This window comes from Corella eumyota, chromosome 6, assembly GCF_963082875.1.
Source record: "Corella eumyota chromosome 6, kaCorEumy4.1, whole genome shotgun sequence".
NCBI classification, from domain to species: domain Eukaryota; kingdom Metazoa; phylum Chordata; class Ascidiacea; order Phlebobranchia; family Corellidae; genus Corella; species Corella eumyota.
Genome location: NC_137495.1, coordinates 1,714,027 through 1,730,376, shown reverse-complemented (window position 1 = coordinate 1,730,376; position 16,350 = coordinate 1,714,027). Strand labels below are relative to the sequence as shown.

At 31.6% G+C, this 16,350-nt stretch overlaps 6 protein-coding genes across 6 annotated transcripts; all 6 read right to left on the bottom strand.

Annotated features, from left to right (window-relative positions):
- Positions 1-613: 613 nt before the first annotated feature.
- On the bottom strand, positions 614-2,683 carry LOC145755317 (uncharacterized). The gene is made up of 6 exons (XM_082571542.1): positions 2,607-2,683; positions 2,515-2,527; positions 1,994-2,192; positions 1,343-1,605; positions 922-1,063; positions 614-790 (listed from the first exon to the last, which is right to left on the bottom strand). The coding sequence occupies exons 1-6, from the start codon at positions 2,681-2,683 to the stop codon at positions 717-719; spliced, it is 768 nt and encodes a 255-aa protein (XP_082427668.1). The 3' UTR covers positions 614-716.
- LOC145755316 (uncharacterized) lies at positions 2,066-5,238 on the bottom strand. The gene is made up of 7 exons (XM_082571541.1): positions 5,121-5,238; positions 4,708-4,941; positions 4,158-4,340; positions 3,793-4,038; positions 3,189-3,358; positions 2,962-3,106; positions 2,066-2,788 (listed from the first exon to the last, which is right to left on the bottom strand). Exons 1-7 carry the CDS (start codon positions 5,236-5,238, stop codon positions 2,712-2,714), a joined length of 1,173 nt encoding a protein of 390 aa, XP_082427667.1. The 3' UTR covers positions 2,066-2,711.
- Positions 5,239-6,126: 888 nt separating this feature from the next.
- LOC145755536 (uncharacterized) lies at positions 6,127-7,604 on the bottom strand. Its single transcript, XM_082571772.1, has 4 exons — positions 7,444-7,604; positions 6,793-7,055; positions 6,382-6,523; positions 6,127-6,254 (listed from the first exon to the last, which is right to left on the bottom strand). The coding sequence occupies exons 1-4, from the start codon at positions 7,529-7,531 to the stop codon at positions 6,181-6,183; spliced, it is 567 nt and encodes a 188-aa protein (XP_082427898.1). The 5' UTR covers positions 7,532-7,604; the 3' UTR covers positions 6,127-6,180.
- A 1,399-nt stretch (positions 7,605-9,003) lies between these two features.
- LOC145755314 (macrophage mannose receptor 1-like) lies at positions 9,004-10,782 on the bottom strand. The gene is made up of 4 exons (XM_082571540.1): positions 10,563-10,782; positions 10,150-10,383; positions 9,599-9,781; positions 9,004-9,459 (listed from the first exon to the last, which is right to left on the bottom strand). Exons 1-4 carry the CDS (start codon positions 10,780-10,782, stop codon positions 9,194-9,196), a joined length of 903 nt encoding a protein of 300 aa, XP_082427666.1. The 3' UTR covers positions 9,004-9,193.
- Positions 10,783-11,565: 783 nt separating this feature from the next.
- LOC145755313 (uncharacterized) lies at positions 11,566-12,987 on the bottom strand. Its single transcript, XM_082571539.1, has 4 exons — positions 12,900-12,987; positions 12,249-12,511; positions 11,828-11,969; positions 11,566-11,696 (listed from the first exon to the last, which is right to left on the bottom strand). The coding sequence occupies exons 1-4, from the start codon at positions 12,985-12,987 to the stop codon at positions 11,623-11,625; spliced, it is 567 nt and encodes a 188-aa protein (XP_082427665.1). The 3' UTR covers positions 11,566-11,622.
- A 573-nt stretch (positions 12,988-13,560) lies between these two features.
- On the bottom strand, positions 13,561-16,250 carry LOC145755312 (uncharacterized). The gene is made up of 7 exons (XM_082571538.1): positions 16,031-16,250; positions 15,618-15,851; positions 15,069-15,251; positions 14,704-14,949; positions 14,101-14,270; positions 13,874-14,018; positions 13,561-13,699 (listed from the first exon to the last, which is right to left on the bottom strand). Exons 1-7 carry the CDS (start codon positions 16,248-16,250, stop codon positions 13,623-13,625), a joined length of 1,275 nt encoding a protein of 424 aa, XP_082427664.1. The 3' UTR covers positions 13,561-13,622.
- Positions 16,251-16,350: the final 100 nt, after the last annotated feature.

Below are 16,350 nucleotides of genomic sequence, written 5' to 3'. Positions count from 1 at the left end.
AACTTTTTCCTACGTTTTAAACACGTATCGTTTAACTTTGTAAATATTTAGTTTAAATGATTCATAATAGTTTAAACACCAAATGTTTAAACACCTAATGTTTGATTGTTTGAAGAACATTACGTTTTAGGTTAAACTATTTTACTTATGCTCGCGCTGCAAGTTCGTTATTTTTAAACGCAGCGGGGACTTTCCCGCTTTTATTACTTCCTAAATCGAACCGCAGAAAGTTAAGAAAAGTTGAAAGTTTTGTGATAATTTCCTGTACAGATTAGGGCCATTTTCTCTTATTTTTGTTTTTGTTTAAAATTCCTAAAAGCCCCTTTGGTGTTGTGATCCTAATTACATAAACACATGAAATTTACAGTTTCGGAAAATTATTAAAAACGTTTGAAATGTAAATTAAACAAAATATAAGTATCACCTTATTTGTGAACTAAATGTGTTTGCATAAGATCAAAATTTTGCTTTTAACTTGTATTTTTATTATAAAAAATGCTTTTAAAAAGTCGTTTGAACTCCACGATTTGCTAAATAATTAATAAAAAACAAATTTTGTTGCAGTTAAGAACGAAAACGTTACAAATATTTAATATAGGTTAAAGATCATTTACATGATAGATAATTGATGCCAATATATTATAAGTCACTAAATAAAAGGCGTATTTTTATGCTTTAAAATGCAATTGTTATAAGATGTTGGTACGAAAAAAGGTTTAAATTATTGCTGTGTCATCTTCCAAATTAGGTCGCTGATTGATTTTGTAATTCGTTTTCCTGTTTTCCATACCTAAGAAAAAAACTCAATTTTCCCTTTCTATTTAGACTAGGCTATGTTTTGCTTATAAGGTTGTTTATAGGTTAAAAATACATTACTTTAAATGTAATATTTTTATAATTGAATGCAGTTATTTAACTTACTAATATAGCTGTTGTTGAATCGTCTTTCGCGCCCTTTTTTTACTAACTTCCAAATAAGAAACCCGTTCACTGTTAGTAAAAGGAATAGAGAGATTATACAAACAAGCAGGATGAACAATATAAGAGAATCCTGATCTGATTTCTGTTAATAAAATACAATTAAAGTCAGTAATCATGACATCTAGTTGGAGACTGAAAGGCCGTTCAAGTTGCCCCACTTTCATACTTTTTGTTCTTAAATTTGTGTTACCGATAGCTTAAAATATTTTCACTAGCACACTAAAACCTTAATTAATATTCTTATTTTAAACTAATATTTATAAGTAAGGTGCTTATAGTTGTGCTGAAGTATAGCGTATAATACCCTGACCCGGTCTAGTCTTGAACTTGTCATATTTTTAAGTTAAATAAAATTCCTTACCGTAGGTTCTTTGTCAACTTTATTTTTTAAAGTAGCAGCGTTTGTTGTTTTATCGCTTTCTTGTGAATCAACAGAAGAAGGTTGAGTTAAACCAAGTACATCTGTAGTAGCCTGAATAACAGTGGTAGTGGCCCATGTTGTTGGCTCTATAGTGTTTGTAGTTTTGGCTCGTGTTGTATGCTGTTTTGTGGTATAAGCTTGTGTCGTTCGGTTAGTGGGCTGAGGTCCTAAGGTTGTTTGAATAGTTTGGCATGCGTCTGTTTCTACAAAAAAAGACTTTAAAAAAGGTCACAAGGTTATCATTACATACAGATTAAGGCCGTTTGTGTAAAAGGTCGTGAGTTCGACCCCCACTGCTCTCATGCTGTAGCGCCCTTGAGTAAGGCACTATAAACGGTATAAACTCCTGCTGTACCAGCACTGAATCAGCAGCATAATTACTGGGCAATTATAATTAATAATATCCCAAACTGCTAAAGGCAAGTCAAGACTGGGTCGTGATAACTGATGTTTCTCTATGTTAAGGCTGCAAAGTCAATTTTCCCGCCTCGACGATAAGGATATAAGATAAATCTAGTTAGATATAATTCGAAATAGTTATTTAAAGATTACTTGATTCATTTTTCTAAGTACAATTAAGCCATAACTTACCGTTGTGGACTTGTCGTTGACAGACATATCGTTCCGTTCGGTCGCAAGTTACATCATGCCATTTAGTTCTTGTTGAAGGCAGAGCTATAACGCAATACTCGTTGTTTCTATTTGGCTCGCCTCGGTACCAGAACGAACTAGTGTTTGTTAACTCAGTTCCATCATTCCACGTAAATGCGCTGTTAAGATTATTTAACTTCTAAATTCGATTTAGGTCTATGTAATATCCTTTTCTACCTATATTAAAATTACAAGATGTTATTTGGAGATTAAGTATATAAAACAATGCCTTGTTTTATTGGAGATGGACAGCAACATTTATTAAAGACAACTCTGAAAAACTAAACTTTTAAAGGTTTATTTTATTAAAATAAGAACAAAAAAGTGTTATTGGATTTGTTTGTACAGAGTTAAATAGTTTTTGAAATAAACTAACGTCAAATTTTTTTATTTTGTAATCAGTTTTTGTGTAAATCTCATGTCATATTAAGAGAACTAAATACCTTTATCTATTAAAATACTAAACCTATCCTTCTGTGAAGGTTCAAATGGTTTAATAAAAAATGACAAAATGTAGCCTTTAATTTAATGAGTTTTAGTTGTTAATTTATACAGTAATGTAAAATTGCAAAAACAAAAAAGTTCTATAGTGCGAGGATAAAGTCTTGGTAAAAAATAAAGCGGCGCCATCTTAACAGCTTGAAATAAGGATGAGTTTTTACATTTGAACAAGATCTGCTTTAGAGTTATAAGAAGGATCACCATTTTTCAGCTCCCCTTTTACATGGTACATACCTTTAAATACAACAAATTTTTGTTAAAAATTATGGCTATTGGTTAAAACAAATTAGGGGAATATTTTGTGAAGGCTGTTAAGTTAAATTTTATATAATATTATTAATAAATAATTGTCAAAAATGCGATTAAGTAAAAAAAGAGTTTGAAGTAAATTGCATGTTTTGACTTACTTATGTAACTCTTGTTTAGTTTCCTTTCCCTTATTTCCATTATTTGTTTCCATACGAAATATACATTTGCAACGAGCGACATGAGAAGACAGATAAGAAGAACTGGCAGTGAAATAAACAACGATGTATTCGGCTCCGAATCTTGCTAAAAATGCAACGAAGGTAAATATTTTGTACCGTTTTTAAGTATAGCATTGATTTAAATTGACGAAGGATAGAAAACTTACGTATGGACTAGGTACGTTCTTTGCCTCAGATTCGACGGCACTGCTTTGCAATTTATCAGTGGTAACAGTTTCATAAATCGTTGTGATTTTAGCATTAGATTGGGTTGTTGAATCTGTTGAAGTTAGTGTGGTTGTGACACTCGTAGTGGGGCATGAAATTGGTATCCACCCTTTATAAATATACGCGCTAATAAACTAATGAGGGTTTAATTTAATTTAAAAACAGCACCGTAGAGTAGTGCTAAGAACACTTGCTACACCACATGAGGTCGTGGGTTCAATTCTCACTGCTCTCATGCTGTAGCGTCCTTAAGTAAGGCACTATAGACGGTATAAACTTCTGCTGAGCCAATACTTAATCAGCAGCTTAATTATCGGGTAAAAATATTCTATTATATCTTAAACTGCCACAGGCACCTCGATACTGGGTCGGGGTTACAGTTTTAGTTTATGTTTAGGTCGTGAAGTCGACCTTTTCACATCGAGGAAATAGATTTATACAAAAAAATTAAACCACTAGTAAAAGTGTTAAGGCATTTATCTTTACTCAGTACTAGGTTAGCATAGACTAGGTTCTTTTACAATTTAACTAGTAAACACTTACGCGTTGCATTACGCTCGCAAATAAATCTTCGATTTTCTGTCGAGGTCCTTATCCAAGGATTTCCGAAATCGTCGCTAATAGCAACCAATCTCGTTGATGAGTTGTAAATATCAGATTGATTTGCGCTCCAAATTGCAACTCCATCCGGCAAAATAAAATTATTTATGGATTTATATAGATATGTTGAATTTACTGTGTCTGTAGCTTTAGTGCCGATATATAGTATCAAGTACTCGTTTATGGTATCTGTAAAAGTAGATAAAATAGTTGTTACCCTATGATTTAAAAAACAGTATTTGTTACCCATATGGTCGTTTGCAATTTTATTTATTTAGTAAAGTAAGATTAATTAATAAATATTAAACCTTGATATTTCATTTCGTTGATTTTCTGGTTCAAAAAATCCCGAGTTTCGTTTGTTTTAATTATAACCAATATTCCTCCTTTAGATTTGCATTCTCTGTAAGCTTCTGAGTGCGTTAAAAGGGCTTCACCTTCGATGTAATATTCCATTCCGTTATGTTCATGCCAAATCTCATCTTTAAAGACTAAATGTAAGGTAAAGTTTAGATGTTTTTCAGGTTGGTTAAAATGTGTTAATTAGACTTTTGTGGGGTTGGTTCAGATGTATTTAATTAGACGTTTAAAGGTAGTTTTAGAAGTCTTAAATTGCACTTTTAAAGGTAGGTTTAGATATTTTTAATAAGCCCTTTTTAGGCACTTTCAAAGTGTATTTGGTTTATTCTGGTTTGGGCTGTAACAAATTAACAAAATACTGTTTCAAATTAAACTTTAAATTAATTCTAAAATGTGGCAAAGCGCATATTAGAAACATATTTCTTTAAAAAATTTAAAAAAATCGGTAATTTATCGCTATTTTAAAGCAAGAAGTATTTAAAACATGCACACCCTTACCAAGAGCCTCACGTTGGCAAATATAATCCACTTTTATGCTGCATGGAACATCATGCCACAAAGCTTTGGTTTGGGGCAACATAATCACGCAGTCTTCAGTTAAACTATTTGGGTTCCCGGAATCCCAAAATGCTCTAGTGTATTGCAACGAAGTCCCGTCTATCCATGCGAATGAACTTTTGTGGTTAACGTTGTTGTTTATACGATTCAGTCCAATGTAAAACCCAAGTCTGCCTTCATAAATAAGTGTGTTTTGATAACTTGAATATAGAATGACGATTTACTAGTCTACTCTAAAAGCTAATCTTTTTAAATATTCAAATAACATAAAGACAAACTTTTGCGTTGCCAAAAAGCGTGGGCTTATGTTTAAAATGAAATTTTACTTTTAAGTGGATATAATAGACTCTTACTTTTAAGTTTTTTGCGCAAAAACTTTTGTATTCTTCCATTTTTCACCACCGCTAAACTTGCGTTTAATTTTTTGCATTCCTGCCAGGCTTGAAAGTAGGTGTAACCGAAAAGAGACATCGAATTCTTAATTTAATATTCTAATCCTTTATACGTATTCCAAGTTATTGCATTGGTCTTAAAAAAGCCACATAAAACAACTAATACAACCAGTTTAAGCATACTGACTTATCACTATTTGATTTGACCTAATTCTGTTTCTTTTTATTTAAAAAAAAATGTTTTGTTATTGAACTTTTAGCAATACAAATCCCTAAAATTTTATTAGGTTATTATTAAATTTATAAACTTTTTCCTACGTTTTAAACACGTATCGTTTAACTTTGTAAATATTTAGTTTAAATGATTCATAATAGTTTAAACACCAAATGTTTAAACACCTAATGTTTGATTGTTTAAAGAACATTACGTTTTAGGTTAAACCATTTTACTTATGCTCGCGCTGCAAGTTCGTTATTTTTAAACGCAGCGGGGACTTTCCCGCTTTTATTACTTCCTAAATCGAACCGCAGAAAGTTAAGAAAAGTTGAAAGTTTTGTGATAATTTCCTGTACAGATTAGGGCCATTTTCTCTTATTTTTGTTCTTGTTTGAAATTCCTAAAAGCCCTTTTGGTGTTGTGATCCTAATTACATAAACACATGAAATTTACAGTTTCGGAAAATTATTAAAAACGTTTGAGATGTAAATTAAACAAAATATAAGTATCACCTTATTTGTGAACTAAATGTGTTTGCATAAGATCAAAATTTTGCTTTTAACTTGTATTTTTATTATAAAAAATGCTTTTAAAAAGTCGTTTGAACTCCACGATTTGCTAAATAATTAATAAAAAACAAATTTTGTTGCAGTTAAGAACGAAAACGTTACAAATATTTAATATAGGTTAAAGATCATTTACATGATAGATAATTGATGCCAATATATTATAAGTCACTAAATAAAAGGCGTATTTTTATGCTTTAAAATGCAATTGTTATAAGATGTTGGTACGAAAAAAGGTTTAAATTATTGCTGTGTCATCTTCCAAATTAGGTCGCTTATTGATTTTGTAATTCGTTTTCTTGTTTTCCATACCTAACAAAAAAATCCATTTTACCTTTCTATTTAGACTAGGCTATATTTTGCTTATAAGGTTCTTTATAGGTTAAAAATACATTACTTTAAATGTCTTTTTATATTTGAATGCAGTTATTTAACTTACTAATATAGCTGTTGTTGAATCGTCTTTCGCGCCCTTTTTTTACCAGCTTCCAAATAAGAAACCCGTTCACTGTTAGTAAAAGGAATAGAGAGATTATACAAATAAGCAGAATAATCAATATAAGAGAATCCTGATCTGATTTCTGTTAATAAAATACAATTAAAGTCAGTAATCATGACATCTAGTTAGAGACTGGAAGGCCGTTCAAGTCACCGCACTTTTATACTTTTTGTTCTTAAATTTGTGTTGCCGATAGCTTAAAACACTTTTCACTAGCACACTAAAATATTTTTATTTTGAACTAATATTTATAGGGAAGGTGCTTATAGTTCTGCTGAAGTATAGCGTATAATACCCTGACCCGGTTAGTCTTGAACTTGTCATATTTTTAAGTTAAATAAAATTCCTTACCGTAGGTTCTTTGTCAACTTTATTTTTTAAAGTAGCAGGGTTTGTTGTTTTATCGCGTTCTTGTGAATCAAGAGAAGAAAGTTGAGTTAAACCAAGTACATCTGTAGTAGCCTGAATAACGCTGGTAGTGGCCCGTGCTGTTGGCTGTATAGTGCTTGTAGATTTGGCTCGTGTTGTATGTTGTTTTGTAGTATAAGCTTGTGTTGTTTGGTTTGTGGGCTGAGGTCCTAAGGTTGTTTGAATAGTTTGGCATTCGGCTGTTTCTACAAAAATGATTTTAAAAAAAGGTCACAATGTTATCATTACATACAAATTAAGGCCGTTTGTGTAAAAGGTCGTAAGTTCGATCCCCACTGCTCTCATGCTGTAGCGCCCTTAAGTAAGGCGCTATAAACGGTATGAACTCCTGGTGTACCAGCACTGAATCAGCAGTGTAATTATCGGGCAATAATAATTAATAATATCCCAAACTGCCAATAGCAACTCAAGACTGGGTCGTGATAACTGATGTTTCTCTATGTTCAGGCTGCAAAGTTGATTTTCCCGCCTCGACAATACGGATATAAGAAAAATCTAGTTGGCTTTAATTCGAAATATTTATTCAAATATTACTTAATTTAATTTTCTAAGTACAATTAAGCCATAACTTACCGTTGTGGACTTGTCGTTGACAGACATATCGTTCTGTTCGGTCGCAAGTTACATCATGCCATTTAGTTCGTGTTGAAGGCAGAGCCATAACGCAACACTCGTTGTTTCCATTTGGCTCGCCTCGGTTCCAGAACGAACTAGTGTTTGTTAACTCAGTTCAATCATTCCACGTGAAGGCGTTGTTAAGATTATTTAGCTTCCAAATTCGATTCAGGCCTATGTAATATCCTTTTCTACCTATATTAAAATTACAAGATGTTATTCGGAGATTAAGTATATAAAACAACTCATAGTTTTATTGGAGGTGGACAGCAACATTTATTAAAAACAATTCTGAAAAACTAAACTTTTAAAGGTTTATTTTATTAAAATAAGAACAAAAAGTGTTATTGGATTTGTTTGTACAGAGTTAAATAGTTTTTGAAATAAACTAACGTCAAATTTTTTTATTTTGTAATCAGTTTTCGTGTAAATTTCATGTCATATTAAGAGAACTAAATACCTTTATCTATTAAAATACTAAACCTATCCTTCTGTGAAGGTTCAAATGGTTTAATAAAAAATGACAAAATGTAGCCTTTAATTTAATGAGCGTTAGTTGTTAATTTATACAGTAATGAATAATTGCAAAAACAAAAAAGTTCTATAGTGCGAGGACAAAGTCTTGGTAAAAAATAAAGCGGCGCCATCTTAACAGCTTGAAATAAGGATGAGTTTTTACATTTCAACAAGATCTGCTTCAGAGTTATAAGAAGGATCACCATTTTTCAGCTCCCCTTTTACATGGTACATATTTTTAAATACAACAATTTTTATCAAAAATTATGGCTATGGGTAAAATAAATTAGGAGAATATTTTGTGTAGGCTGTTAAGTTAAATTTTATATAATATTATCAATAATTAACTTTCAAAAATGGGATTAAGTAAAAAAAAAGAGATTGAAGTAAATTGCATGTTTTGACTTACTTATGTAACTCTTGTTTAGTTTCCTTTCCCTTATTTCCATTACTTGTTTCCATACGAAATAAACATTTGCAACGAGCGACATGAGAAGACAGATAAGAAGAACTGGCAGTGAAATGAACAACGATGTATTCGGCTCCGAATCTTGCTAAAAATGCAACAAAGGTAAATATTTTGTACCGTTTTTAAGTATAGCATTGATTTAAATTGACGAAGGATAGAAAACTTACGTATGAACTAGGTACGTTCTTTGCCTCAGATTCGACGGCACTGCTTTGCAATTTATCAGTGGTAACAGTATCATAAATCGTTGTGGTTTTAGCATTAGGTTGGGTTGTTGAATCTGTTGAAGTTAGTGTGGTTGTGACACTCGTAGTGGGGCATGGTATTGGTATCCACCCTTTATAAATATACGCGCTGATAAACTGATGAGGGTTTAATAGTTTAAAAACTGCAACCTAGTGTAGTGGTAAGAACACTTGCTACACCACGTTAGATCGTGGGTTTAACTCCCACTGCTCTCATGCTGTAGCGCACTTAAGTAAGGCGCTATAAACGGTATAAAGTCCTGCTGAGCCAATACTTAATCAGCAGCTTAATTATCGGGTAATTATAATTTGTAATATCCCAAACTGCCACAGGCATTTCGAGACTGGGTCGGGGTAATAGTTTTAGTATATGTTTAAGTCGTAATGTTGACCTTTCCACATCGAAGATATAGATTTATACAAAAATATTAAGCATTTATTATAATCTAGAACTAGACTCGGTTCTTTTACAATTAAACTAGAAAACTAAAGAACTACGAGTTGCATTACGCTCGCAAATAAATCTTCGATCTTTCATCGAAGCCCTTATCCACGGATTTCCAAAATCGTCGCTAATAGCAACAAATTTCGTTGTTGAGTTGTAAATATCAGATTGATTTGCGCTCCAAATTGCAACTCCATTCGGCAAAATAAAATTTTTTAGGGATTTATATAGATATGTCGAATTTACGGTGTCTGTAGCCTTAGTGCCGAGATATAGTATCCAGTACTCGTTTATGGTATCTGTAAATTACAAGTAGGATGTAGAATTGGATAAATCAGTTGTTACTTTTATGGTCATTTGTGATTTATTTTAGATAATAACAGTAGAGTAAAAATACGTTAAAATAAATTTGTTTTATTATTTAAAAAATATCTAAACCTTGATATTTCATTTCGTTGATTTTCTGGTTCAAAAAATCCCGAGTTTTGTTTGTTTTAATTAAAACCAATTCTCCTCCTTTAGATTTGCATTCTCTGTAAGCTTCTGGGAGCGTTAAAAGGTCTTCACCTTCGATGTAATATTCCATTCCGTTATGTTCATGCCAAATCTCCTCTTTAAAGACTAAATGTAAGGTAAAGTTTAGATGTTTTTTAGGTTGGTTAAAATGTGTTAATTAGACTTTTGTGGGGTTGGTTCAGATGTATTTGATTAGACGTTTAAAGGTAGTTTTAGATGCCTTTAGTTGAACTTTTAAAGTAAAGTTTAGATATTTTTAATAAGCCTTTTTTAAGCATCTTTCAAAGTGTGTTTGGTTTATTCTGGTTTAGGCTGTAACAAATTAACAAAATACTGTTTTAAATTAAACTTTAAATTAATTCCAAAATGTGGTGAAGCGCATATTAGAAACATATTCCTTTAAAAAATTTTAAAAAATCGGTAATTTATCGCTATTTTAAAGCAAGAAGTATTTAAAACATGCACACCCTTACCAAGAGCCTCACGCTGGCAAATATAATGCTCTTTTCTGCTGCATGTAACATCGTGCCACAAAGCTTTGGTTTTGGGCAACATAATCACGCAGTCTTCAGTTAAATGATTCGGCTCCCCAGAATACCAATATGCTCTAGTGTATTGCAACGAAGTTCCGTCTATCCATGCGAATGAACTTTTTTGGTTAACTTTGTTGTTTATACGATTCAGTCCAATGTAAAACCCAAGTTTGCCTTCATAAATAAGTGTGTTTTGAGAACTTAAATAGAGAATGACGATTTACAAATCTACTCTAAAAGTTAATCTTTTTAAAAATTTAAATAACATAAAGACAAACTTTTGCGTTGCCAAAAAGCGTAGGCTTATGTTTAAAATGAAATTTTACTTTTAAGTGGATATAATAGACTCTTACTTTTAAGTTTTTTGCGCAAAAACTTTTGTATTCTTCCATTTTTTACCACCGCTAAACTTGCGTTTAATTTTTGGCATTCCTGCCAGGCTTGAAAGTAGGTGTAACCGAGAGTAGACGTCGAATTCTTAATGTAATATTCTAATCCTTTATACGTATTCCAAGTTATTGCATTGGTCTTAAAAAAGCCACATAAAACAACTAATACAACCAGTTTAAGCATACTGACTTATCACTATTTGATTTGACCTAATTCTATTTCTTTTTATTTAAAAAAAAATGTTTTGTTATTGAACTTTTAGCAATACAAATCTTTAAAATTTTATTAAGTTATTATTAAATTTATAAACTTTTTCCTACGTTTTAAACACGTATCGTTTAACTTTGTAAATATTTAGTTTAAATGATTCATAATAGTTTAAACACCAAATGTTTAAACACCTAATGTTTGATTGTTTAAAGAACATTACGTTTTAGGTTAAACCATTTTACTTATGCTCGCGCTGCAAGTTCGTTATTTTTAAACGCAGCGGGGACTTTCCCGCTTTTATTACTTCCTAAATCGAACCGCAGAAAGTTAAGAAAAGTTGAAAGTTTTGTGATAATTTCCTGTACAGATTAGGGCCATTTTCTCTTATTTTTGTTTTTGTTTGAAATTCCTAAAAGCCCCTTTGGTGTTGTGATCCTAATTACATAAACACATGAAATTTACAGTTTCGGAAAATTATTAAAAACGTTTGAGATGTAAATTAAACAAAATATAAGTATCACCTTATTTGTGAACTAAATGTGTTTGCATAAGATCAAAATTTTGCTTTTAACTTGTATTTTTATTATAAAAAATGCTTTTAAAAAGTCGTTTGAACTTCACGATTTGCTAAAAAATTAATAAAAAACAAATTTTGTTGCAGTTAAGAACGAAAACGTTACAAATATTTAATATAGGTTAAAGATCATTTACATGATAGATAATTGATGCCAATATATTATAAGTCACTAAATAAAAGGCGTATTTTTATGCTTTAAAATGCAATTGTTATAAGATGTTGGTACGAAAAAAAGTTTAAATTATTGCTGTGTCATCTTCCAAATTAGGTCGCTGATTGATTTTGTAATTCGTTTTCCTGTTTTCCATACCTAAGAAAAAAACTCAATTTTCCCTTTCTATTTAGACTAGGCTATGTTTTGCTTATAAGGTTGTTTATAGGTTAAAAATACATTACTTTAAATGTAATATTTTTATAATTGAATGCAGTTATTTAACTTACTAATATAGCTGTTGTTGAATCGTCTTTCGCGCCCTTTTTTTACTAACTTCCAAATAAGAAACCCGTTCACTGTTAGTAAAAGGAATAGAGAGATTATACAAACAAGCAGGATGAACAATATAAGAGAATCCTGATCTGATTTCTGTTAATAAAATACAATTAAAGTCAGTAATCATGACATCTAGTTGGAGACTGAAAGGCCGTTCAAGTTGCCCCACTTTCATACTTTTTGTTCTTAAATTTGTGTTACCGATAGCTTAAAATATTTTCACTAGCACACTAAAACCTTAATTAATATTCTTATTTTAAACTAATTTTTATAGGTAAGGTGCTTATAGTTGTGCTGAAGTATAGCGTATAATACCCTGACCCGGTCTAGTCTTGAATTTGTCATATTTTTAAGTTAAATAAAATTCCTTACCGTAGGTTCTTTGTCAACTTTATTTTTTAAAGTAGCAGCGTTTGTTGTTTTATCGCTTTCTTGTGAATCAACAGAAGAAGGTTGAGTTAAACCAAGTACATCTGTAGTAGCCTGAATAACAGTGGTAGTGGCCCATGTTGTTGGCTCTATAGTGTTTGTAGTTTTGGCTCGTGTTGTATGCTGTTTTGTGGTATAAGCTTGTGTTGTTTGGTTAGTGGGCTGAGGTCCTAAGGTTGTTTGAATAGTTTGGCATGCGTCTGTTTCTACAAAAAAAGACTTTAAAAAAGGTCACAAGGTTATCATTACATACAGATTAAGGCCGTTTGTGTAAAAGGTCGTGAGTTCGACCCCCACTGCTCTCATGCTGTAGCGCCCTTGAGTAAGGCACTATAAACGGTATAAACTCCTGCTGTACCAGCACTGAATCAGCAGCGTAATTATCGGAAAATTATAATTAATAATATCCCAAACTGCCATAGGCAACTCAGGATTGGGTCGGGGTAACTAATATTACTCTATGTTAAGGCTGCAAAGTCAATTTTTCCGCCTCGACGATAAGGATATAAGATAAATCTAGTTAGATATAATTCGAAATAGTTATTTAAAGATTACTTGATTCATTTTTCTAAGTACAATTAAGCCATAACTTACCGTTGTGGACTTGTCGTTGACAGACATATCGTTCCGTTCGGTCGCAAGTTACATCATGCCATTTAGTTCGTGTTGAAGGCAAAGCCATAACGCAATACTTGTTGTTTCTATTTGGCTCGCCTCGGTTCCAGAACGAACTAGTGTTTGTTAACTCAGTTCCATCATTCTACGTAAATGCGCTGTTAAGATTATTTAGCTTCTAAATTCGATTCAGGCCTATGTAATATCCTTTTCTACCTATATTAAAATTACAGGATTTTTTTTGGAGATTAAGTATATAAAACAATGCCTAGTTTTATTGGAGATGGACAGCAACATTTATTAAAGACAACTCTGGAAAACTAAACTTTTGAAGGTTTATTTTATTAAAATAAGAACAAAAAAGTGTTATTGGATTTGTTTGTACAGAGTTAAATAGTTTTTAAAATAAACTAACGTCAATTTTTTTATTTTGTAATCAGTTTTTGTGTAAATCTCATGTTATATTAAGAGAACTAAATACCTTTATCTATTAAAATACTAAACCTATCCTTCTGTGAAGGTTCAAATGGTTTAATAAAAAATAACAAAATGTAGCCTTTAATTTAATGAGCTTTAGTTGTTAATTTGTACAGTAATGTAAAATTGCATAAACAAAAAAGTTCTATAGTGATAGTGCGAGGACAAAGTCTTGGTAAAAAATAAAGCGGCGCTATCTTAACAGCTTGAAATAAGGATGAGTTTTTACATTTGAACAAGATCTGCTTCAGAGTTATAAGAAGGATCACCATTTTTCAGCTCCCCTTTTACATGGTACATACCTTTAAATACAACAAATTTTTGTCAAAAATTATGGCTATGGGTAAAATAAATTAGGGGAATATTTTGTGTAGGCTGTTAAGTTAAATTTTATATAATATTATCAATAATTAACTGTCAAAAATGGGATTAAGTAAAAAAGAAGAGATTGAAGTAAATTGCATGTTTTGACTTACTTATGTAACTCTTGTTTAGTTTTCTTTCCCTTATTTCCGTTATTTGTTTCCATACGAAATAAACATTTGCAACGAGCGACATGAGAAGACAGATAAGAAGAACTGGCAGTGAAATGAACAACGATGTATTCGGCTCCGAATCTTGCTAAAAATGCAACAAAGGTAAATATTTTGTACTGTTTTTAAGTATAGCATTGATTTAAATTAACGAATGATAGAAAACTTACGTATGAACTAGGTACGTTCTTTGCCTCAGATTCGACGACACTGCTTTGCAATTTCTCAGTGGTAACAGTATCATAAATCGTTGTGGTTTTAGCATTAGGTTGGGTTGTTGAATCTGTTGAAGTCAGTGTGGTTGTGACACTCGTAGTGGGGCATGGTATTGGTATCCACCCTTTATAAATATAATAATAAACCGATGAGGGTTTAATAGTTTAAAAACTGCAACCTAGTGTAGTGGTAAGAACACTTGCTACACCACGTTAGATCGTTGGTTTAATTCTCACTGCTCTCATGCTGTAGCGCACTTAAGTAAGGCGCTATAAACGGTATAAAGTCCTGCTGAGCCAATACTTAATCAGCAGCTTAATTATCGGGTAATTATAATTTGTAATATCCCAAACTGCCACAGGCATTTCGAGACTGGGTCGGAGTTACAGTTTTAGTTTATGTTTAGGTCGTGAAGTCGACCTTTTCACATCGAGGAAATAGATTTATACAAAAAAATTAAACCACTAGTAAAAGTGTTAAGGCATTTATCTTTACTCGGTACTAGGTTAGCATAGACTAGGTTATTTTACAATTTAACTAGTAAACTAAACACTTACGCGTTGCATTACGCTCGCAAATAAATCTTCGATTTTCTGTCGAGGTCCTTATCCAAGGATTTCCGAAATCGTCGCTAATAGCAACCAATCTTGTTGATGAGTTGTAAATATCAGATTGATTTGCGCTCCAAATTGCAATTCCATTCGGCAAAATAAAATTATTTATGGATTTATATAGATATGTTGAATTTACTGTGTCTGTAGCTTTAGTGCCGATATATAGTATCAAGTACTCGTTTATGGTATCTGTAAAAGTAGATAAAATAGTTGTTACCCTATGATTTAAAAAACAGTATTTGTTACCCATATGGTCGTTTGCAATTTTTTTTATTTAGTAAAGTAAGATTAATTAATAAATATTAAACCTTGGTATTTCATTTCGTTGATTTTCTGGTTCAAAAAATCCCGAGTTTCGTTTGTTTTAATTATAACCAATATTCCTCCTTTAGATTTGCATTCTCTGTAAGCTTCTGAGTGCGTTAAAAGGGCTTCACCTTCGATGTAATATTCCATTCCGTTATGTTCATGCCAAATCTCATCTTTAAAGACTAAATGTAAGGTAAAGTTTAGATGTTTTTTAGGTTGGTTAAAATGTGTTAATTAGACTTTTGTGGGGTTGGTTCAGATGTATTTGATTAGACGTTTAAAGGTAGTTTTAGATGCCTTTAGTTGAACTTTTAAAGTAAGGTTTAGATATTTTTAATAAGCCTTTTTTAAGCACTTTTGAAGTGTATTTGGTTTATTTTGGTTTGGGCTGTAACAAATTTACAAAATACTGTTTTAAATTAAACTTTAAATTAATTCTAAAATGTGGTGAAGCGCATAATATAAATATATTCCTTAATAACCTTTAAAAAATCGGTAATTTATCGCTATTTTAAAGCAAGAAGTATTTAAAACATGCACACCCTTACCAGGAGCCTCACGCTGGCAAATATAATGCTCTTTTCTACTGCATGTAACATCGTGCCACAAAGCTTTGGTTTTGGGCAACATAATCACGCAGTCTTCAGTTAAATGATTCGGCTCCCCAGAATACCAATATGCTCTAGTGTATTGCAACGAAGTCCCGTCTACCCATGCGAATGAACTTTTTTGGTTAACTTTGTTGTTTATACGATTCAGCCCAATGTAAAACCCAAGTCTGCCTTCATAAATAAGTGTGTTTTGATAACTTGAATATAGAATGACGATTTACTAATCTACTCTAAAAGCTAATCTTTTTAAATATTCAAATAACATAAAGACAAACTTTTGCGTTGCCAAAAAGCGTGGGCTTATGTTTAAAATGAAATTTTACTTTTAAGTGGATATAATAGACTCTTACTTTTAAGTTTTTTGCGCAAAAACTTTTGTATTCTTCCATTTTTTACCACCGCTAAACTTGCGTTTAATTTTTGGCATTCCTGCCAGGCTTGAAAGTAGGTGTAACCGAGAGTAGACGTCGAATTCTTAATGTAATATTCTAATCCTTTATACGTATTCCAAGTTATTGCATTGGTCTTAAAAAAGCCACATAAAACAACTAATACAACCAGTTTAAGCATACTGGCTTATCACTATTTGATTTGACCTAATTTTGTTTCTTTTTATTTAAAAAAAAATGTTTTGTTATTGAACTTTTAGCAATACAAATCCCTAAAATTT

Excerpts from the sequence above, each read along its gene's own strand:
- LOC145755316 (XM_082571541.1), bottom strand. The coding sequence starts at position 5,238 with ATGTCTCTTTTCGGTTACACCTACTTTCAAGCCTGGCAGGAATGCAAA. Across the intron at positions 3,359-3,792 it reads TTGCGAGCGTAATGCAACGC|GGTGGATACCAATTTCATGC; the intron begins GTAAGTGTTTAC and ends ATATTTATAAAG. Across the intron at positions 3,107-3,188 it reads AGAACGTACCTAGTCCATAC|CAAGATTCGGAGCCGAATAC; the intron begins GTAAGTTTTCTA and ends TTGCATTTTTAG.
- LOC145755536 (XM_082571772.1), bottom strand. The coding sequence starts at position 7,531 with ATGGCTCTGCCTTCAACACGAACTAAATGGCATGATGTAACTTGCGAC. Across the intron at positions 7,056-7,443 it reads TCAACGACAAGTCCACAACG|AAACAGCCGAATGCCAAACT; the intron begins GTAAGTTATGGC and ends TCATTTTTGTAG. Across the intron at positions 6,255-6,381 it reads ATTCAACAACAGCTATATTA|GTATGGAAAACAAGAAAACG; the intron begins GTAAGTTAAATA and ends TTTTTTTGTTAG.
- LOC145755313 (XM_082571539.1), bottom strand. The coding sequence starts at position 12,987 with ATGGCTTTGCCTTCAACACGAACTAAATGGCATGATGTAACTTGCGAC. Across the intron at positions 11,970-12,248 it reads AAGTTGACAAAGAACCTACG|AAATCAGATCAGGATTCTCT; the intron begins GTAAGGAATTTT and ends TTTTATTAACAG. Across the intron at positions 11,697-11,827 it reads ATTCAACAACAGCTATATTA|GTATGGAAAACAGGAAAACG; the intron begins GTAAGTTAAATA and ends TTTTTTTCTTAG.
- LOC145755317 (XM_082571542.1), bottom strand. The coding sequence starts at position 2,683 with ATGGCGCCGCTTTATTTTTTACCAAGACTTTATCCTCGCACTATAGAA. Across the intron at positions 1,606-1,993 it reads TCAACGACAAGTCCACAACG|AAACAGACGCATGCCAAACT; the intron begins GTAAGTTATGGC and ends CTTTTTTTGTAG. Across the intron at positions 791-921 it reads ATTCAACAACAGCTATATTA|GTATGGAAAACAGGAAAACG; the intron begins GTAAGTTAAATA and ends TTTTTTTCTTAG.
- LOC145755314 (XM_082571540.1), bottom strand. The coding sequence starts at position 10,782 with ATGCTTAAACTGGTTGTATTAGTTGTTTTATGTGGCTTTTTTAAGACC. Across the intron at positions 10,384-10,562 it reads TTTGCGCAAAAAACTTAAAA|GCAAACTTGGGTTTTACATT; the intron begins GTAAGAGTCTAT and ends TTATTTATGAAG. Across the intron at positions 9,460-9,598 it reads CAACGAAATGAAATATCAAG|ATACCATAAACGAGTACTGG; the intron begins GTTTAGATATTT and ends TGTAATTTACAG.
- LOC145755312 (XM_082571538.1), bottom strand. The coding sequence starts at position 16,250 with ATGCTTAAACTGGTTGTATTAGTTGTTTTATGTGGCTTTTTTAAGACC. Across the intron at positions 15,852-16,030 it reads TTTGCGCAAAAAACTTAAAA|GCAGACTTGGGTTTTACATT; the intron begins GTAAGAGTCTAT and ends TTATTTATGAAG. Across the intron at positions 14,950-15,068 it reads CAACGAAATGAAATACCAAG|ATACCATAAACGAGTACTTG; the intron begins GTTTAATATTTA and ends CTACTTTTACAG.